The following is a 22,427-nucleotide window of genomic DNA, read 5'->3' on the forward strand; positions in this document are numbered from 1 at the left end:
CTGAAAGGACAGACACCCTAAGTGTGTTGGTCAGCCTTTTCTCTCGCCTACACTTCCAGCTGATTGTATTTCCTTAGAACAGTTTTCTATAGTAACCCCACTCAATCTGTTAAGGGGTCTCAAAGAAAGAGCCTATTCCTCCAACTGACATCTCTGGACAAGGCACGCGACGGGCGAGACAGGGCAGAGGTCCCCTCCGTTTTATGTTTCTCGCTCAGGCCACTTCAGGCTTAACTGGAGTTCTATCTCCTTCATGGACACTCCTGTGGAATTACCCACCTCTGGCCCGGGACCTGCGGCCACCATGCCCCCAGCTAACATAGCTTCTGTCCAACTGCCTGCTTGTGCAAACCTTCCCCTGCAGCTGCAGAGTGAGGTAACAAGAATGCGACTTTTGCCTTTAAAAGTTCCCCTGGTCTAAACGCTCCAGGCTACACTTAAGTCCTAAATACCTGAGAATGTAGCATCCTGGCCAGATGGAACAGACTTTCAGTTGGCTCTACACCGTGTCTGAGTGTCACCTCTGCTCGCGAAGGCTCAGCACCTGGGCACCTGAGGCGGAGGTGCGTTCTGCTTCCTGTAACATTTTGGAAGTCCCAGTGAGGTTACCAGAGACTGGACCTCCACACTTAGGGGCCTTGGGACCCCCAGGAATGTGGGAATGCGCACAGGTTGGAGAGGGCTTCTGAGGAGTGTGCACCAGACATTCCAGGGCCCCAAGAGAATTCTTTCTGACTGATCGCTGCTACTCAGAAAAAACAAAAGGGAGGGGGGAGGGATTGAAGTCATCTGGTCTTAACTCCTCCACAGGTAAGTGTGGACTGTAAGAGGCACCATTTGGCCAGGACACAAGTAGGGAGGTCAGCCGTGACCACGGATGCTGTGTGCAGGATCTGTGTGAGACATCACCAGACTCCCCAGTCTGTTCAGATATCTGGATCATGGGGTGGCCACTGGTCTTTACATGTGCGTCTCTCTGTGCATTTCTGTCTGCTCTGTTGGAGAAACAGATCTCAAAAGGAAAGAGGAGGAAGCCATGCCTAGATCACAGCCACCGAAACAGGAACTCCCCAGAAGCTAGAAACAATAAAGAGACTAGCATGGCCACCTGGGAAGGGTCCCAGTTTACTGGGCTGCAGGGAATATACCCTGGGGCAAGACTGATGGAGACATAAGAACTGGCCAAGGATAACCATGATGGTGGATGCTGCCAGACAGCACCCTTCCTTCCTGTCAGCCTGGGAAAGCAGCTGGTGTCATCCCTTAGGGAAAAGGGTTGCTGAGGACAAGGACGGATGGACTTGGACTTCGGACCCCTTAAAGACAAAGATGAAAATGATCAGAGTTTACCAGCCCCAAGCTGGACCTAGGAATTCAGAGAGACCACAGACAGGAAACTATATTTTGAGTCAACCTCTGCCGTCCTATGTCCCTTCCAGGGAGGGGACAACATGGGACTAAGGAAGGGACAGGAGTCAGTAAATCAGACTGAAGATTGGCTACACAAAGGCCTTCAGAGATGGCTGTGTCACACACAATGCTCTACCAAGGGTGAGGTGCCTACTTCACATTGTCAAATTGTCTGGCTTGCTTGTACTACTGGTTTGGCTAAACTCGCCACCTCCAATTCAATGGGAAGCCACACCTTCTGTAGAAGCTGGTCTGTGTTACCCTCCGGGTAATGCTTATACTGGAGAAGAGGGCAGAGGCCAGATTGGCCTTGACTCAGTGTTAAGGAGGGTCAAACAGCGCCAGTTCTCAACCTCGATCCTAGAAGGGTCAGCAACAGCCAGTGCGACTGCCTTAGCACGTCAGCCTTGACAGACTCAGACCTAGGCCATTGGGAGATTCTACTTCCAGTCTGGAAAGCCAAACTGACTCCCTCATGGGGAAGTCCTGCAGAAGTCAGAGAGGCTGCTCCCCTCACCCTACCCTCAAGCCTCCTCCCCACTTATGAAATAGGGAGGACTTTGAGTGGCTTTTGGAGAAACTGGTTTCCATGACAACCAAGCTGTGGCACTTAGGGAAAACCTCAAAGAAAGGAGACACTGATCACATAACCGGCATCAGTCTCTGTTTGCCTGGTCCCCATGGCTGACCACCTCACTGTCAGCATTAGCCAGAACATTGATTCTTATTCTGATTGGGCTAATAGTGGGAACCCTGCACCCTCAATTGCATGGCTAACTACATGACCAGAGAATAAACTCAGTTAAGTTACTGGTCCTTAGGAAGAGCTACGCCACCCTAGAACAAGACTGGCCATTGAAAGCCGGGCGTGGTGGCGCACGCCTTTAATCCCACCACTCAGGAGGCAGAGGCAGGCGGATCGCTGTGAGTTCGGGGCCAGCCTGGTCTACAATGCAAGTCTAGGATAGTCAAGGCTACATAGAGAAACCCTGTCTCAAAAAAACAAAACAAACAAACAAAAAAAGACTGGCCATTGATTTGACTCCCACCCATAAACCCAGTGGGGAATGTGACGGCAAGACTATGCAGAGAGAGGTTTCTCCACCTTGTATTCTTGCACAGGCCATTGCAGGTTTAACCAGAATTTGATCTCCTCGAGGGAGAATCCTGTGGGAAACTGCCCAACTCTGCCAAGATGCTAACTCGGCTCCTGCTCAACCGCTTGCTTGTGAAAACCTTCCCCTTGCAGCTGCAGAGTGAGACAGATAACAGGATGTAGTTTTTGCACTTAAAATCTCCTTGGTCTTGGGGCTGGAGAGATGGCTCCGTGGTTAAGAGCACTGCCTGATCTTCCAAAGGACCCAGGTTCAATTCCCACTACACACATGGCAACTCAGAACTGTCTGTAACTCCAAGATCTGACACCCTCACACCAATGCACATAGATTAAACACACACACACACACACACACACACACACACACACACAAACCTCCTTGGTCTAAATGCTTGTTGTTCGTGGGGGGGGGGGGGGACTACAGTTAGGTCCTGAATACCTGAGTGTAGACCCAGCCAGCTGGAACAGACTTGTTCGTTTGTTTTCTTAGACAGGGTTTCTCTGTGCAGCCCTGTCCTGGGGGATAAAGATGGTCATTTGGCTATAAACTCAGTGGTCGTCTCTGGAAGGCTCCCTGCAACAGCAGACTTGACTGTTAATCAAAAGGGTACAATCAGAAGCTAAAACACAAAGGCAGGTGGTGACGGTGGCTTTTCCCCCTTTGCTGGGACCGGACCTCACCTCAGTAGCCTAAAAAGATTTGGTCCAAGGGACGGCCTCCAATGACAAAGGGCCGCTGCTTCGGGCCATCTAAACCCTGGGATTAAGCAGTGGGGCCTTTGATTAAAAGGGTTTAGCGGTTGGGGGATTAAAAATTTGCATAAAAACCTTAGAAGGTTTAAGAGATAAAAGATTCGAATTCCCTGTCCTAAATGCAAGTCTTACAGTAGGTAAGGACTTGGCTATGGCATTCCCTACAATTGAGCAACAGTAATATGGCTGCAGGTGGGACTCCACTACCCAGCCTGCCGTCTGCCTTCTCGCGGTGTACTCGACGCTAACCGGCTTCCCCTAGACCGAAGCACCAGGTCTGCAAGGGGCAGGTACTGTTCCTGCACACCCCTGAGCACAGCAGGGCGAAGGTTGCAGTTGGGGACGCAGTGGACAGGAGGGCAGGGAAGTTAACCTAAAAAAAGCAGGCCAGCCAACCCACCTCGGGCCAGCAAAGGCGCGTACGACGGACTGCGCCTGCGCGACTCGCCCGCGCGCGCCTGCGCAGTGCCGGCCGCCGCGACTCCCACCCAGGCATTCCGGGGCAGGGGCCAGCGCGGGGGCGGGGCCTCGCGAGCGCCTGGAGTCTGGGGCATTGTGGGAAAAGCCGTGCTCGGCCACGTGACACGCCCCCAGCCAATCCGCGCGCAGGCCGCACTTTGCGGCCGGCTTCGAACAAACTACCTAGCGGGGTAGGGCGGCTCCGGCCCCGCCCCTCGGCCGGGGTCGCGCCCGCGGGGTTGGGGGGCCCGGTGGGCGGGGCTTGGCGGCGGAGTGACAGCTCGCTGAGCCTATTCGAGGTCACGGTCTGCGGCGGCGGCGGGCGCGGTGGGCATATCAGCCAATGGGGGGCCGGGGGCGGCACGCTGGACGGGGCGCTATGGCGGGGGTGGGAGGGAGGGACGGGGGGAGAGAGAGGGGGGGAGGGGGAGAGAGAGAGAGGGAGAGAGAGAGGGGGCGGGCCCCAATCCGGTTCCATCCGGTTCTTCCCACCGCCCCCGCGGCGGGGTCTCAGCATTCCGTGCGGCGGCGGCTCCGTGACCTGCTGTGCAGCGCACGCGTCTCCCAGCTCCCGCCGCCACGATGCCCAAGCGGAAGGTGAGCGCGGCGGGGGTGGGGGTGGGGGAGTCGGGAACCGGCGGGGCGGCGGGCCGTGACGTCACGCGGCCGCCGCATTGTTCTCCGCTGTGCCTTTCTCCCTGCAGGTTAGCGCGGATGGAGCGGCGAAGGCGGAGGTGAGCGCGGGCGGGGGCCGGACGGGCCGGGGCGGCGGGGGGCGAGCCGCGGCGGCGCCCAGTGCGGCCTAAACCCTCCTTTTCTCTCCGCAGCCCAAGCGCCGCTCCGCGAGGCTGTCGGCCGTAAGTACCGGGGCCCGGGCCGGGGGTGGGGCGGGAGCGAGCGAGGGCCCCAGGCGCCTCTTGCATCTCCAATCCTTATTTATTTACTGTCATTATTTCCCACGCCAGAAGCCCGCCCCTGCCAAGGTGGACGCGAAGCCGAAGAAGGCCGCGGGAAAGGTAGGTTTCCAAAAGGGCGTCCGGCCCAGGCAGGCCCGCTCGGCTGAGGCTCTACGTGTGGAAGGCGTTTCTGGAAGGCTGCTGAGCGCTTGCATTTGAGGACGACCTGAGTTGGGTTGCCACCACCCACAGAGTGGCTCACAATCCATCCAGAAGGTCCTATTGCGGTTCTAACCTCCAGCTTCTCACACACACACACACACACACACACACACACACACACACGGCGCACGTACATACATGGGAAACGCTCGTGCACCCAAAAGGCGAAGCGATGACTCATTGGCTAAGACTGCACAATGCTCTTAGCAGGAGTGACCTGAGTCTGCTGAGTGACAGCTCCAGGGGATGAGGGAATCTGATAACCTCTCCTGTCTGGCCTCTGCAGGCGCAGCCCAAACGTGCACAGACCCATATGCGCGTTTAAGGCGTGCACAGTTTAAAAGTAGTCTTTTTCTTTACCCCCGTACATTTTACAGAGCTGAGCAGAAACTGAGCTGCTTCCTCAATAGTGGGATTTTACTGTCTTTATGTGTGAGTTAATTTGCACGCATGCACGTATGTGTGTGCATCGCGGAAGGCAGAAGAGAACCTCTGGTTTAGAGTTAACAGTTTTGAGCCACCAAGTCAGTGCTGGGAACTAACTGAACTCCTCCTGGAGGGCGGCCAAGAGGCCTCCTGCATCTCACTCTCTTGTCCTACTTCGTGGTCTTTATTTTTATTTTTATTTTTATTTTTTAGTTTTTCGAGACAGGGTCTCTGTATAGCCTTGGTTGTCCTGGACTCGCTTTGTAGACCAGGCTGGCCTCGAACTCACATCGATCCGAGTGCTGGGATTAAAGGCGTGCGCCACTATCGCCCAGCATTGGTTTTTTTAAAATACACACTCAAGGAATGCTGATAACATCGCTGAGACTTTCCCATGACAACTGCAGTAATCCTGACACATTGGTGAAGGTCTGAAGAGGGATCTTGCTCAGCTGTCTGTGGAGTCCTGTGGTCCCCACCTTTTTATGTATGAGCTTAAGGTATATACGTAAGAGGTAGTTTCCCTCTTAGCTTGTCTCGTTTTGTTTCTGTTTTGAGCTGCCTGTACAGTCTTAGATGCTTGCAGGTCATTCACATTTGGGCAGCTCTAGAATCATGTAGCTTCTGTTAGGGTTGAGCAGTTGAGTGTCTGGCCTTTGCTCGTGCCTTCTGTCCAGCCCCTCTTACTTATGAGCACGGGGTAACAGGCTTGGCATCTGGCTTTGCCAAAGAAAAACTTTAGAGAAGAGCTTTGTTATAGTGCCAGTAAATTTTTTTTCCTAATGTGTATACAGTGTTGTGTCTGCTTGTACACCTGCAGACCAGAAGAGGGCATCAGACACATTATAGATGGTTGTGAGCCACCGTGTGATTGCTGGGAATTAAACTCAGGACCTCTGGAAAGAGCAGACAGTGCTCTTAACCTCTGAGCCATCTCTCCAGCCTGCAGTTTCTACATTCTTTTTTTTTTTTTTTAAGATTTATTTATTTATTATGTATACAGATTTCATTATAGATGGTTGTGAGCCAACATGTGGTTGCTGGGAATTGAACTCATGACCTTTGGAAGAGCAGTCAGTGCTCTTACCCTCTGAGCCATCTCTCCAGCCCAGTTTCTACATTCTTTACAGAGAATTTGTGTTGGTTTTTTGCTGATCTCTGTCCCTATAACAGAAGTGGGATCCAGGAATGCTGTTACAGTGCTTAAGGTTTAGATTGACCTTAATGCTTCCAGTTAATCCTCACACTCAGAACCTGTGCTTCTCGGGTTCTTCAAACACCCGTATGAAGAGGATAACGTAAAATTTATCTGTTTACATACTCACTGTATGGTATCAAGCAAGAGACTCTAGTAGGATAGTCAACATGACTTTACAGCCAGTGTGTTGTTAAGGAGGTCTACATGTGGGTACAAGGCCTTTTCATTTAATCTCACCTGTGGTGATGAGTTGTGATGCTGTGGAGAAGTTTAATCCCGGCCAATGGCACGTTTTAAGAATCTTCAGCGTACCCTGTCTCCTTGTTGGGTGGGTCTCAAGCTGTCTGATGTCTAGGCTGTGTGAGGGAGGTGCTGAGGTCGTCTCGTGACGTGTGGAGACAGCCGTTATGCCACAGGCTGCATCAAGCCCACTCTTGTCGTTTTAGGATAAATCATCAGACAGAAAAGTGCAGGCAAAAGGGAAGAGGGGAGCAAAGGGCAAACAGACGGAAGTGGCTGACCAGCAAGCTACAGATCTGCCTGCGGAAAACGGAGAGACAGAGAACCAGGTCAGAGGAGTACGCATGCATGGATGTGCCTGCTGATTGTGAGCGACAGATGTCTAATTGGATATTTTATGTAGCAGATTAAATTTTATGATGAACTGTTCTGTACAGTTCTCTATGGGTAGGAGCCCCCCCCTTTTTTTTTAAAGTGAATCGGGCTTTGAGTGTTGTCAGTGAGTGAGTAAAAGACTGCGTTATGAAATGCAGGGTCCATAAAGGTTCTCCACGTGACTGTAGGGCTGTGCTGCAGCATGTGGGTCAGTCTACACACAATGAAAGTGACTGCTCATCTAGCGCTAAGGGATAACTCACTTCAGGTTGCTGGCATTTGTTCAAGACAGGGCTTCTCTGTGTATCCCTGGCTTTCTTGGAACTCGATTTCTAGACCAGGCTAGCCTCAAACTCAGAGATCCACCTGCCTCTGCCTAGGATTAAAGGCTTGCATCACCACTGCCCAGCTGATTCATTGTTTTTATGAGCTGTGAGGAAAAGATTCGGGTACAATGCAAGGTTGAGACAGGGTCCTGAACAATCACCTGTCCCATTCTCCAACTACTGGGATTCCACGTGTAGCCACCATACCAGACAACAAGTGGCTTTGCTTAAGCCTAGCATTATGATTTTTCTAACCCTTTGTAAGATTTACTAAGCTTAGGAAGGTCAATAGGAATGTTGGGGTGTGTGCACACGTGCAGGTCCTTAGCCAGGTGTGCATGAAGCCCAGAGTTTGATGCCTGTTCTTTGGTTGGTCTTCACATATTGAGGTGGGATCCCTTGCTGAACTGGACTGCCACACTCAGCTGTCGTGTATGGGTCCTGAGGAGCTCTAGCTACCCTGACTGTCTGGCAGCTCCCTTCATGCCGAGCCCGTGCTCCAGCTGGAGTAATATACAGTGTTATCTTTTTGTCATGACCATACTATATAGCCCTGGCTATCCTAGAGTGGGCTTTGTAGACCAGGCTAGCCTTGGACTTTCAGGTCTACTTGTTGCAGATTCTTAAGTTGTCAGGTATTTATTTGCTCCTCACTTAGAAACTTATGGCTGTTATTTTTCTTTTTCCTTTATTGTGTTAATTTCTTTTTAGTTCTAGCTGCATGTCCAGTATTAAGTAATTAAGACTCAGACTGAGCTGGGTGCTGTGGTGCACGTCGTAGAACCAACAGTTGGAGGCAAACCTCCGTGTTAACCAAATTATACTTGGCTCTCCTACAGGGGTGCCAAAAATCTTCAGCCATTGCGCTTGGTAGAAACATGGAGATTAGATTCATAAAACTTACTTCGACTGATCCACACTGTCGTGTGTTTCTCTGTAGCAGCAGTGTTTGCAGATCATAAGCGTTGCATGGTGTGCTGCTCTGTTCTATAGGAATATCACAGCCAAGTGCAGATAGCAATACTGCAGTATCATCTGGATAAAGCTTGAAGGCCAGTGCAAACAGCCAAGTCACCAAAAAGAAACTGGCTAGGGGACAGGGTGCACTGACAGTTTCTGTGCTAGTCCTGAGACACAGCAGCCTGACTTCAACTGGGATACAAAGCAACCACACTGTTTTGTGATGCACTTGCCACCTTGATCTGATTCCAGGTCTTACAAGAGTGGGTGTATTGGCAAGGACAGAATTTGTAGTGTGTAAAGCAACTGATTAAATAGGGTGGTCATCAGGCAGTGCTGGCTTATGCCTTTAATCACAGCATTCAGGGGGTGGAGGCAGAGGACAGCAAAGGCTACGTAGAGAGACCCTGGCTTGAAAAAACTAAAATAAATAAAATGGGTAGCCAGGCATAGTGGCACACACTTCTAATCCCCACATTCTCAGAGGGACAGCCAGGCCTGTGTAGAGAGCCTGTCTCAGGAGAAAAGGAAGGCGTGTGTGAGTGCGTGCACCAAACTGTGACTAATGGAACACTTGATACTCACTTTTCCTGTGGTTTGCAGAGTCCAGCCTCTGAGGTAGAAGAGAAAGAAGCCAAGTCCGACTAACGATCCATCGTGTCTGTCAGTGGTCCCTGCCTCCCTTCTTGTACAATCCAGAGGAATATTTTTATCAACTATTTTGTAAATGCGAGTTTTTTAGTAGCTCTAGAAACATTTTTAAGAGGTGGGGGAATCCTACCTCATCCCATTTTTTAAGTGTAAATGATTTTTTTAAGAGGTTAAATCATTCTGCTGGTTGTTTATTTTTTGGTACAACCAGAAAGCAGCAGGATACTGAATCAGGAGAGGCTGTGACTGTCTCGGGGGTCACCATAACATTCCGTAGAGGGGCTAGTTTTATATCCTACAACAGCGTGCTAAATGGCAATTTGGAGTCTCAGTCGTGCATTCGTGTCTGGAATATTAATATTTTCAGTTAGATCTGGTCTCCTGTTCCTAGTAGAGCTGTTTCCTAAGAAAACCACTCCTTGGTCCTTGCCCTGTCAGAACTGTAACGTCTCTGGTCATGGCAGTCCATTTTTCTAATAATTGTGATAATGTGCTGTGAAAGGTGCAAATTTTGAGTATGTACTGTTTGTGGCATAAAATTGTGAGTCAGTGGAATTGAGGATTGTGAACATTTGATTGTTATGTGGGTCTTAAGGAAAACCTGTCAAATTGAGTCTGGAATGTCAGTGGAGCAAGTTCCAAGAGAGAACTCAGTGGCTTTTCATGTGGGTACATGAACACAATATATGACTTCAGAGTCTAGGTACTTTTGTTAAGAATTGAAATGTCTGTATTCTGTTCCTCAGCCAATAAAATGTCAGTTGTGAAAGAGAATTTGTAATTTTCTTATTAACTTCAGTGTTGTTTTTTCCTTCTGTGTAACCCTGGCTGTCCTGGAATTTGCTCTGTAGACCAGACTTGGGATCTTCCTGCCTCTGCCTCTTGGATGCTGGGATTAAAAACATGAGCAGTCACACAGTGCTTCTCTGTGACATTTGAGAAGTTTGCGTACGTACTTCAAGACAGTGCATCCCAGTGTTGGCTCCCTGAGCCCTTGGGTCTACAGCTGTACGCCATGTCTGGCTTCTGTTTCCATCTGTGGCTGATGATTTGAGCTGCGGGAACCCAGGATCTGCTGAAGTCATCTACAAACTGGGTCTTTGGAATAGTGCAAGCCGCTTCTTGACATCTGAGACAGTCTCTAACATAGGCTACCTGTGAACTTTTCTTAGCCATGGATGGCCTTGAATTGGTTTTCTTGCTTTGTTTGCTGAGGTCACAGGCATGTAGCCCCAGGCCTGCTTAATGTCTGCCTCCCTGTGCATCCTAGGGAACGTTCTTTGCCAACTGGGTTAGATCTATATCCTTGGGAAGAACATTTAGGAAAGTAACTCAGGGCTGTCACTGTAACTTGGTGTTTGTCCAGTATCTATGTACCTTGGAGTCTATCCCTCCACCACCACCACCAAATGAATGGGAAAAAATTCTACAAATGGCCCCAGTAGCACACTTAGACCTGGCTACCTTGGTTGTGACAGGATGTCTTCAGCTCGTAGGTGTGCTCTTCAGCTAGGTGTCTGACCAGGGCTTCTGGGGGTCTGAACTTAGTTCGCACATCCTTACTTGTCCTGTGACCCGTGCTGGCCTCAGATCCACCTCCTCTGCTTCTCAAATGCTAGGATTAAAGACATGCCAACAAGCCCTTGAAGCTTTTTGGTTTTCCAAGACAGATTCTCTGTATCCCTGGCTGTCCTGGACTCACTTTGTAGACCAGGCTGCCCCTGAACTCACAGGGACCTACTTGCCTCTTCCAGTGCTGGGATTAAAAGGTGTGCATCACCACTGCCCAGCATAAACCAAAAATTTTTATATTTTTGGTTGTGAACCTATACTTTTAATGGCTGAGCTATCTCTCTAGCTCCTGTCAAGAATTTAAGTTGCTCTTTATTAGAGAAAATTATGCCCATGCTCCAAAGCAGTATAGCATAAGGAAGTCCTGTGTGGGCAGCTCTTGTAGCAAGGTAGATGGGTGAAGGCAGAAGGAGCCAGAAGATTAGAGACTAAGCAGAGCAATTTTGGGTCGAGGGAGAAACCAGATAGAATAAATCAACTGGGAGAGGAGTTTGAGTCAGAACAGCTTGAGTTGAACCAGCCAGCCCAGAGCTCAGAACAAGTAAGGGTGAGCTCATTAACCTGTAAGTCTCAGAGGCTGAAAACATTCTAGGCCTGGGTTAGATTATACAGAGTCTGGAAGCTTCCAGGACTAGGCCTAGCTTAGCACACAGAGGAAGTAAACCTCAGGACAATTACCTCAGAAGAATAAAAGTTCCTCTTACACTCAAGGACAGCTGAGCTACCAGAATATGAGACTGTTTGCTAACTGCCCTCCCAACGCAGGACACTACACAGTGGCCAGTGACATGAAGCTGTGCATTCTCGCCTCAGCTGTTGCCCTTGTTCATGTACCTTTGCAGGCAAAGGGTCGGGCATCTACCCTTGCGCAGCTCAATCCTGTGCGCGCGCCAACCCCCTAAGTAGCCGAGGATGACCTCACACTAGTGCTCCCCCCCTGCAGTGCTGGGCTCGCTGATGCGTGTACACCAATGTGCCTGGCTGGAGCATGGTGCGTGGAGGTTGGAGAGAGCCCATGCTCTTGACTGATAGTTTTAAGTCTGGCTGCTGCAGCAAACGATGACAATTGTGAGATAATTAATCCCACTGCCTACGTCACTGGAACGAGGCTCCGGCTTGGAGAGGTGCTCGTGATTGTTTTGTTTTGAGAGTCTTTATCTAGTCCCAGGTGTCCTGCCACTGTGTTGACCAACAGAGATCCTCCTGCCTCTGCCTTCTGCACTACCACATACACCCAAGGGTGTTTCTAGAAAGGCATTTTGGTTTTGGCTTACATTTATTTATTTTGTTGATGCATATGAGTATTTTACATGCATATATGTACTTGGATGCCTGGTGTCTGCAAAGGTCAGAACAGAACGCCCTGGAACCGGAGTTAGCAGTGGTTGTGTGCCACCATGTGGGTGTTGGGAGCGGGTTTGGCCTCTGCCAGAGCGACAGTGGCTCCTAAATGCTGGGCCCTCTCTCCAGACCCAAGAGAGGGCTGACTGGGGAGGAAAGACTCCCTTCATGGGCAGCACCTCAGTGGGTGTCCCAGACTGAACAAAAGAGAAAAGTGGGCCGAGTATAGGCATTAACTGTTTCCTCACAGACACTGACCAGAGGCCGCTCCACCTTAAGACAATGAGCCAGTGGGAGACTCCAGTGCTGGGCAGCCGGGTGAAGTGGCTGAATCCCCAGGGCTGCCCACCCAGCGAGGTCAAAGGAACTGCCAGCACCCATGAGGCTATGGGGACAGGGTCAGCACAGACCTGCCACAGGCTACAGAGGATCAAAGGATACAGCCCCAAGAGGAGGTCCCAACCTAGGAAAAGAAGTGCTAAACCAGAACTTCCCCCAGTGCTGAGCCCTGAGGCCACCACACCTGTCACCCCATCCAGACCTGAAAGTGGTGAGGGGGCCTCCAAACACAACCTGAAGCAGGAGAAGAGGCAACAGCAGGGGAAAGAGGTGGAGGCCTTGAGCAGGACTCTCATAAGGTGTCCAGCCCACAGACAGCAGCCGGAGAAGCTGGCCCAGAAGAGGAGCTGGAGGACTTGCAGCTAGGCCTGTGAGGCTTCTTGAGTGGACTGCAGAACAAACCATGCAGAAACATACAGGAAACGGGGATTTGTTGAGGAGAGGAATATAAGCTCATTTTAAGTTGTAAATGTAAGTGCTGCAAATATAGCTGCTGCTGTTAAAGTGATTCTCAACAGTCTAGATCCACAGGAGGAACCTTGCATTCAGGACGTCCATGGCCAAAGGCAGTCAGTCGCCCAGTGCACTGTTTACTGTAAGTTATGTGCTCCCTGAGAAACTGAGTGTGTATACCCATTTCAGACTCAGGTTTGTCCCCAAGTGTCCTCCATGGCCCATTTTCCAGCAATGAGGGAAAAACAGCAAAACTGCCCAAGAAAAAAAAATTTTTTTTTTTTGGTTTTTTGAGACAGGGTTTCTCTGTGTAGCTTTGGCTGTCCTGGACTCACTTTGTAGACCAGGCTGGCCTCAAACTCACAGCGATCCGCCTGCCTCTGCCTCCCGAGTGCTGGGATTAAAGGAGTGCGCCACCACCGGCCGGCAGAAAAAAAAATTTAATTAATTATATATACAGTGTTCAGCCTGCAGCCCAGAAGAGGGCACCAGATCTCATTGTAGATGATTGTGAGCCACCATGTGGTTGCTGGGAATTGAACTCAGGACCTTTGGAAGAGCAGTCAGTGCTCTTAACCTCTGAGCCACCTCTCCAGCCCAGCACCTGATATTTTAAGTCATGAAATGAAGTCTGTGCTCATTAGAGCAGCCCAAGGCAAACCTCAGCCCCTTCAAATCAGTGCATGTGGGTACTGGTGCACACCCTCAGTCCCAGCACTTGGCTGGCAGAGCTCTGTGAGTGTGAGGCCAGCCTGGTCTACAGAGTTCCAGAACAGCCAGGGCTACACAGAGAAGCCTTGTCTGAAAAACCAAAAAAAGAAGTGTTAGCAGGAAGAGAGTTGTGAGGGCTGGCCCTGGTGGCACAGCCCTGTCACCCCAGCTACCCTAGACTGAGACAGAAGGCTCACAAGTTCAGTTCTGCCCTGGGCTACAAAGAGAGCTCAAGGCCAGCCTGAGCAATTTATCTGGAACTTGTCTCCAAAAAAAGAGCAAAATAAGGGGGCTGGAGAGATAGCTCAGCAGTTCAGAGCACTGAGTGCTCTTCCAGAGGACCTGGGTTCAATTCCCAGTGCCCACTTGGCAGCTCACAACTGTCTGTAACTCTAAGAGCTGACAGCTCACACAGGCACACATGCAGGCTAAACATTAAATACACATAAAATAAAAATAAACCAGCACTCAGGAGGCAAAGGCAGGTAGATCACTGTAAGTTCAAGGCTAGCCTGGTCTACAAAGTGAGTCTAGGACAGCCAAGGCTACACAGAGAAACCCTGTCTTGAAAAACAAAAACAAAAAAATTTAATTAAAAAATCTTTAAAAGATTTATTTGTTATTATTTATACAGTGTTCTTCCTGCATGTACACCTGCAGGCCAGAAGAGGGAGTCAGATCTCATTATAGATGGTTGTGAGCCACCATGTGGTTTCTGGGAATCGAACTCTCGACCTTTGGAAAGAGCAGACAGTGCTCTTAAACTCTGAGCCATCTCTCCAGCACCCTAAAATAATTTTTCTTTTTCTGAAGAGCAAAATATGAGATGGGGCTGCAGCTTAGTGGTGTGGTGTTTGCACGGGGCTGAGGTGCTTGCCACCTCAGGTGCTGGTGTCTTGGGTTTCATCTCTGAGACCTATTTGGTAAAAGAAAAGGACCAACTTTCAGAAGGTATCATCTGACATCCACATGTGCATGTGCCCTCCCCCCTGCCCCAGGATTAATCAAACAGTAGCCAGGACAGTGGAACACACCTTTAACCCCAGTTCTCTAGGAGAGGTGGGGGGGGGGCAGGTGCATCTTTGTGAGTTCAAGACCAGCCTGGTCTACATAGTGAGTTCTAGGGCAGTCAGAGCTACATAGTGAGATCTTGTCTCAAAAAAACAAAAAAACAAAACAAAACAAAAAAAAAGGTGGGGGGTGCAGCAGCTGGAGAGATGGCTGAATGGTTGAGCGCTCTGTCTGGTCTTCCACAGGACCAGGGTTCAACTTCCAGCACTCACATGGCAACTGATAACTCAGTGATCCCAACACCCTCACACCAGCACACATACAGGCAAAACACCAATACACATAAAATATATAAGTAAATAAATCTTAAAAAAAAAAAAAAAAGGATTGCTCAACCACAGACCTAACTTGAGGGATTCACAGTGTGTGAGCATTAGGGACCTCTCGGTCCACTAGCCTGTGTGTGGTAGCCATTCCTGTTTCTGGGCCTTTCTGCCAACATGGATGCCTGGATTGGCTCAGTCTCAATCGACTGCATTGTGAAATGGCTTTCTGGAAGCTTCCAGGTCTACATGGATGCCTGTCTCTGGATGTCTCCCATTGAAGTCAACAACTAGGGTATAAACAGTCTCATTCAGCCAGGCCTTTAACCCCAGCACTCAGGGGGCTGAGGCAGGGGGACCACTATAAGCTGAGGCCAGCCTGGGCTATAAAGTGTACTCTGTATGATGCAGGCTCATGGTGTGCTCCTTACTTAACTTGCCTCTTGGACAAGAAGAGTGCCGTGGTCACACCCTACGTGAGAAGCGATGAACTACAGGCCGCATGGCTAGGACGTGAAGTGAGCCTCATCTGCCTCATCTTAAGTTTCTTCCTCCTCAAAGCTCAAGAACAGTTTTACTGGCATTTAAAAGACACCACCCCCCACCCGCCCCAGCAGGCAACTATAAACTCTGGCAGTTGCCCAGAAGAGGAAGAGGGCTGGGAAGTGTGGGGCAGCCATGTCATTTGAGTCACACTGACATGGAGGTCAGTCACGTGGCAGGGTGGGGCAGGGGGCTTTAGAGAAAAAGTGAAGCTCAAAGCATTATGAAAGCATGTTGGAAGTAAAGGAAAGCACGTCTTTCCAGACAATTCAGAAAAACAGACTCAAAGCAGCAGGCCCGCTTTTTAGTTTTTCTTTTCTTTTTTGAGACAGGGTTTCTCTGTGTAGCCTTGGTTGTCCTAGACTTGCTTTATAGGCCAGGCTGGCCTCAAACTCACAGGAATCCACCTGCTTCTGCCTCCCGAGTGCTGGGATTACAGGCGTGCACCCCCACGCTTGGCTTGCTTTTGTTTTTCAAGACAGGATTTCTCACTGGGCCTCAGTGGCACATGACTGTAATCCCAGCACTTCGGAGGCAAAGGCAGGGGGATCTCTGTGAGTTCAAAGCCAGCCTGGTCTACAAAGCAAATCCAAGACAGCCAAGGCTACACAGAGAGACCCTGTCTTGGGGGAAGAGGAACCAAGGTTTTTCTGTATAATAGCCCTGGCTGTCTTGGACTCACTTTGTGGACCAAGCTGGCCTCAAACTCAGCGATCCAGCTGCCTCTGCCTCCCAAGCCCTGGGATTAAAGGTGTGCGCCATATGCTGTCTTCATAACAAAGTTTCAAATAAACAGTGCCGTTGGAAGATTTTTGCAGAAAACACCATTGAACCTGTCAGATTGAGTCTACAATCTGAGTTTTTGTTTCTTTTGGTGCAGGGCCTTACTATGTAGCCCTGGATGTCCTGGAACCCTGCAGACCAGGTTAGCCTTGAACTCACGCAGAGATCATCCTCGCCAGTCCAGGGTTAAAGGTGTGGCCACCACAGCTGGCACGCCAATGAGTGTCTTTGATGACTCTTGCCTGCTGTTCCTACGTCTCGGTTGCTGAACCAGGTCTGTTGCCTTGTTTCTAAGCACTGGCACACTCCCCTACAGCTTCAGCACACGTGTTATTAAAGTTCAGCGTTTGTTTTTTGGGTTTTTTTTTGTTTTTTGTTTTTTTGTTTTTTTTTTTTTTGTGGGAAGAGGTAAAATTTGCATGCAGTGAAGTGTTCCAATCTTAGGTTTCCTGTTGGCCTGTGCACCTGTTCGCTCCAGCCTCCCTTAGGTCACAAAGTACAAGCCCTGCCCCCCCCCCCCCCCAATAGAACTGTGCTTTTCTCTTTGCCGCTGATGGCATCTGGGCCTCACATATATAAAACAGGGCTGCACCACTGCGTCACCCGCTGGCCCCAGGCATCAGTTCAGCCATCTCTGTTCCTTCCCTTTGCTCTTGACTTCATGACCAAGATCCTTGGACATACATAGATTTTTGTTACAGGGTACATTTCCGTATTTTTTTTTCCACAAAAGAGTCTAATATGGGTCTTATTCGTAGGAAAAAAAAATACCAGTCTGCCTACCTGAGTGGAGTGTAATTGGGTTTGGTGGGTCCCGAGGCGATGTTTACACTTGACAATTTAGCAGAAGAACTAGTAGGATCCAGAAGAAATGTTACTGTCAAGATTATGGTTGTTACAGTGTGTATTTAATATCTTCCCCATTGTGGCACCAACTGCCTGGCAACAAGTAACTTAGAGACAAGAGGAGAATTTGGAGTGACATTTACAGGGAGCTGCAGTCTGGTTTAGGACACAGGAGCACAGGGCAGCAGTCACACTGTAACCAGCAGAGGCTGCAGAGGGCAGAGGTGCTGGCTCTCCCTATGCAGTCTGGGAGCCCAGCCCAAGGAATGCTACCCTGTTCAGAGCTGCCTGTCAGATTCTCACAGACACACCCAGATGCGTGCTTCCCTGGTGACTTCAAATCCCATCAAGTTGACAAAGCACAGACTCAAGTCAGCAAAGACAAAACCTCAGGGATTCTGGGCACAGGCTTCCCCATGCTCTCTTCCTGTGACTTCTAGACAATTCTTGATTAAATTTAGGTCAAACTAGCAGGGCATAGTGGTGCACACCTTTAACTTAACACTCAGGAGACAGGCAGGCAGATCTCTTGGGTTCAAGGTCAGCCTGGTCTACAAATCGAAGACTACTCAGAGAAACTGTGTGTGTGTGTGTGTGTGTGTGTGTGTGTGTGTGTGTCTGGGATAGGGGTGGTGAATGATCAATAAATAAAATTTAGATCTAAATTAAGTTTCCTTCATACAGCGAGTTGCTTGGTGTACCATTATGGTTTCAATTTTTGTTTCTTTGTTTTGTTTTGAGACAGTGTCTCCTACAGCTTAAGATGACTTCAAAGTCCTTATATAGGGGCTGCAGAGATGTCTCAAAAGTTAAGAGCACTGTCTGTTCTTCCAAAGGTCCTGAGTTCAATTCCCAGCAACAACATGGTGGCTCACAGCCATCTATAATGAGATCTGATGCTGTATATATAATAAATAAGTAAATCTTTTTTTTTTAATCCCTATAGTCTGAAACAGGATTTCTCTGTGTAGCCATGGCCATCTTGGACTCACGTTGTAGACCAGGCTGGCCAAGAAATTCACAGAGATCTGCCTGCCTCTGCCTCCTGAGTGCTAAGATTAAAGGCATGCGCCACCACACCTGACTAGAACTCTTTTTTGTTGTTTTTGTTTTTGTTTTTCGAGACAGGGTTTCTCTGTAGCCTTGGCTATCCTAGACTCAGTTTGGAGACCAGACTGGCCTCGAACTCACAGTGGTCCGGCCCTGACTGGAGCTCTTGATCTTTCTGCTCCCAGCCTTTTAAGGCTTGTGCCACTATGCCCAGCTGAAGTTCTGTTTAATACAAAGGGCACCCCTATGTAACTCAAGCTGGCCTCAAAATCATGGTTCTTGGGCGGTGGTAGCTCACGCCTTTAATCCTGGCACTCGGGAGGTAGAGGCAGGTGGATCCCTGTGAGTTCGAGGCCAGCCTGGTCTACAAAGTGAGTCCAGGATGGCCAAGGCTACACAGAGAAACCCTGTCTCGAAAAAAAAAAAAAAAAAGAAAAGAAATGTTCATCATAATCATCATCATTTTCATTTATTGTTTTGTTTTTTAAGACAGGGTTTCTCTGTGTAGTCATGGAACTCACTCTGTAGACCAGGCTGGCCTTGAACTCAGGGATCAGCCTGTCTCTGCCTCCGAGTGCTGGAATTACAGGTGTGTGCCACTGTGCCTGGCCAGTTTATTATATTTTGAGACAGGATCTCAACTGTGTAGCCTTGGCTGGCCGGGAACTTGCCACGTAGACCAGACTTGGCCTTGAACTCCACCTGCCTCTACCTCCAGAGTGCTGGGATTAAAAGCAGTTTCTGCTTGAGTGCTCATAGAGCAGAAAACTTTGTTATTGTCTTAAGACTTTGGGTAGATGCCTTCTTTCAACATTATCTATGGGGGGAAAAGTTTTCCCTGTGTAAATTTTATTAGGGCTGAAAAATAAAGAGAAAAAGACAGTTTTAAGAGAAAAGGCAGATTTTTGGATAATAATTATACCTGAACCATACATAATATTTGAGTATAGTGGTGGTCTTTGGAACTTTGGTTTTGTTTTTTGTTTGTTTGTTTGTTTTTTTATGTTCATAGAAAGTTAGGACCTTGACATAACAGTACCTGACTATATACTGTTGGCTGTAGAAAAATTCCTTTAAGATCTGCTTCGAGAGCAATAGAGGTTAGCTTTGAACCCATGCTTTACAGATATTTTACAATAGAGGACCCCTTCACAGTTAGCTTGGGCTTGGCTAGCCCATCTCTTGGGTTGGTACTGGGAGTAAGTCAAGTTTTTTCTTTTTTTCTTTTTGAGAGGTATAGGTAAAATTTATTACTGACACACCAGAAGTCCCAATTGTTGATGTGTCAGGGTCTCTCAGCACTCGGGAGGCAAAGGACCAAGTTTTTTCTTTATTAGAGAACATTTAGCTCAAACTATGTTGCTATGACAATCATGTAAACATAATGGCTTTACCTGGGGAAATTTATGATTAAACTTTCCCCGGTATTAAGAAATAGTAATCAGTTTATGCTGACCATTGCTAGCAAATTGATTGATTTTTGCTGTATGCTTTATTGTAGGTTATACAGAATTGTTTGTATTTCCTTGTTAGACTGTTTTCTTGCTATTTGGTTTTTAAATGTTCTATTGATTATAAAAGATTAACAACAACAACAACAACAAAACAAAAGGATGTGCCACAACACCTAGCTTACCTAATCCCCCTACTAATTTCCTTTTTTTTTTTTTTTTTTGGTTTTTCGAGACAGGGTCTCTCTGTGTTAGCCTTGGCTGTCCTGGACTCACTTTGTAGACCAGGCTGGCCTCGAACTCACAGCAATCCACCCGCCTCTGCCTCCCGAGTACTGGGATTAAAGGCGTGCGCCACAACGCCTGGCCCCCCTACTAATTTCACTTGTGTGTGTGTATGTGTGAATATGTGTGTATCTGTATATATGTGTGTATGTATACGTGTGTTTATGTGTGAGTGAGTATGTGCATATATGTGTGTACATGCATGTGTCCACATGCACATGCATGCACATGCATCCCTCTGAGAGTTTGATTATAGGAGCACGGGCAATTTAATCAGTGACCATGTCACTGGAAAAAAAAACTCTCCCCTTCCTCAAGAGGCTTTTAAAAACATAAACTGGAGCTGAGCATGGTGGCGCATGCCTTTAACCCCAGCACTCGGGAGGCAGAGGCAGGGGGATCGCTGTGAGTTCGAGGCCAGCCTAGTCTACAAAGTGAGTCCAGGGCAGCCAAGGCTGCACAGAGAAACCCTATCTTGAAAAACAAAAAGAAACAAAAAAATTTGAAAGTTGCTGGATATGGTAGCTCATGCTTGAATAACCCCTGAACTCCTGAGGTTAAGGCAGGAGGGGATAGGAGTTTGAGCATACATTCAACAATTTTGTCTCAAAAAAGAAAAAAAAAGGAATTAATTAATCCATTAGAAGCCGAGGTTTGGATAAATGTCTCCAGAATCCATCTATCAAGGATTGGTCACTGCTGTAGGACAAGAACTGCCACACAGTCCACTCCCTCACTGAGGTGGTGATGGTTTACTGTGCGAACGCACACCCAAGGCAAGGCGGACTGCCGTCAGGGCCACATCCTGACTGTGATGCCACCTGCTCCTAGGCAAAACCGTAACACCCAGGTAAGCAGGCAGGAAGCAAGGACAGGCAGCATCACTTCACTTCAACCAGCCAAACACAAGCAGAGTCCATTTTGTTCTGAGCACATTGTGCCCCGGTGACTAGGCAACGCATGTTGAGCTGATTGGCTAGGACACAGGCTGGGGGACTTTCCAGGTCCCTACCTTCTGGGAGAAAGGAACATAGCAGCGTGTTATGGTTTTGTTTAAGTAGAACATATATCATTGATTCAAGCAGGATGTTCAACAAAGATTAAATTGTAAGTAAAAGGCTCCCAGGCAGGCACAGCCCGAGAACCGGAACCTAATTTCAACGCATGATCAAAACGGAGACTTAAAAACAAAATGGCTTCTGTTATGCTAAAGGCAGAAGCAGGCATTAGCAGAGGAGCTACAGTGCTAATCAGGTTACAGCACTCACCAGTGCACACTGTTTTAGGAAGAAGAATCTGGATGGACGTCAGATCATTCAGGCAGCGTCTTTGAGGGCACAGTGAACCCAAGCTCCTTCCTGTCAAGTCTTTGCTTCCTTGCAGCTTTGTGGGGAGGGGGCAGGAACGGCTCCCTCTCAGACCCTCGGAACAGAGCTAAGGGTCAGGGTTGGGGTGAAAGGAAGAGCCCGTGTGCCCCCTCCTCCTCAGGAGCTGACTATCTCAAAAACTCCACAGACACACCTGAGATCCTCCCTGCCCTCTGCTGTGCCCTGTCTACACAGGCCGCCAAGCCAGTTCTTGTCATTATCCATAACAGTGGCAAGGAAACATGTTTATTTCATTTTTTACAGTACGTATGTGTTATGTGTGGGGAGCATGTGCCACAGCACACGTGCAGGACAGAGGGCAACCTTTGGAAGTTGACTGATTCCTTCCACATGTGAGTCTCAGGCTGTCAGGCTCAGTGTTAAACACTTTACCCCCTGTGCCATCTCACTGGCCCCTAGAACCGACCGATGTTTGTGGTGAATTTACCTTGTGGCAGGTTCTTTCCTCTGATTTTTTTGAGACAGTGTCTTACCCTAACGCCCAGGCTGGCCTTGAACTCACGGTGATTTCCTTTGCAAACTTCCCAAGTGGTGGGACCGCAAGTTTGAGTCATCACCCCTGGCTTCAGCATGACATACGGCTACCATTTGTCCTGTGACACTGCAGCAGCCCCTGGAGGTGAGGATGGTTGTCCTTTCTTTTATGGACAGACTCTCTGTGACTGTCTAGCCACACACGGTCCTTCACTCCTGACCTTGCTCCCCGTCTGGCATGAGTGGGGCCCAGAGTGGAACTCAGGCCACAGACCCATTTCAGCAAAAGTGGAGCACACATTGGAGTCTGTGTTTTAAAGTCAGGAGACGGGGACAGAAATGCAGGACTGTGAGCAGTGTCAGGTGCTGGAGCACCAGCATTTGGGAAGCTGAGGCAGGAGGGTTAGGAGTTCAAGTCCAGCCTGTACTTAATGAGTTTGAAACTGTCTCAAACAGGGGTGACTGGCTGAGGTGCCAATTGACATATCAACTCAGACTCGGGCACCAGTCTGTCTCAGTCCCTGCCTGTTACAGGGCTCTCCAGGCTGGCATGCCACACCCCGACCCTAAACTTCCCCAGCCTAGACACTGGGCTAGGACTTCCCCTCCTCCAGCCTCTCTTGTTCATAGAGAACACGGCCATCTCGGGTCCATGGCCCTCCTGGCCCCTCTTGAGGTACATCGCTCTTGGTCCCTGCTCGGGCCCTCTTCTCTCTTGCACCTTCCACTCACATGGCCTGACTGAACAGCCAGTCCTGTCCTGTCCGCTTTTCCCAGATGTCTCTCCTCGGCCTTTTTATTTCTTTTATTTTTTCATTCAGAAG

The 22,427-nt window shown here is 49.0% G+C and overlaps 1 protein-coding gene across 1 annotated transcript; it reads left to right on the top strand.

Annotated features, from left to right (window-relative positions):
- Positions 1–4,167: 4,167 nt before the first annotated feature.
- Positions 4,168–9,814, top strand: HMGN1 (high mobility group nucleosome binding domain 1). Its single transcript, XM_084802230.1, has 6 exons — positions 4,168–4,336; positions 4,444–4,473; positions 4,567–4,596; positions 4,705–4,755; positions 6,928–7,050; positions 8,986–9,814. Exons 1-6 carry the CDS (start codon positions 4,322–4,324, stop codon positions 9,028–9,030), a joined length of 294 nt encoding a protein of 97 aa, XP_084658356.1. The 5' UTR covers positions 4,168–4,321; the 3' UTR covers positions 9,031–9,814.
- The last annotated feature ends 12,613 nt before the right edge of the window (positions 9,815–22,427 follow it).

Source organism: Acomys minous, assembly GCF_964271855.1.
Source record: "Acomys minous genome assembly, chromosome: 11".
Lineage (NCBI taxonomy): Eukaryota > Metazoa > Chordata > Mammalia > Rodentia > Muridae > Acomys > Acomys minous.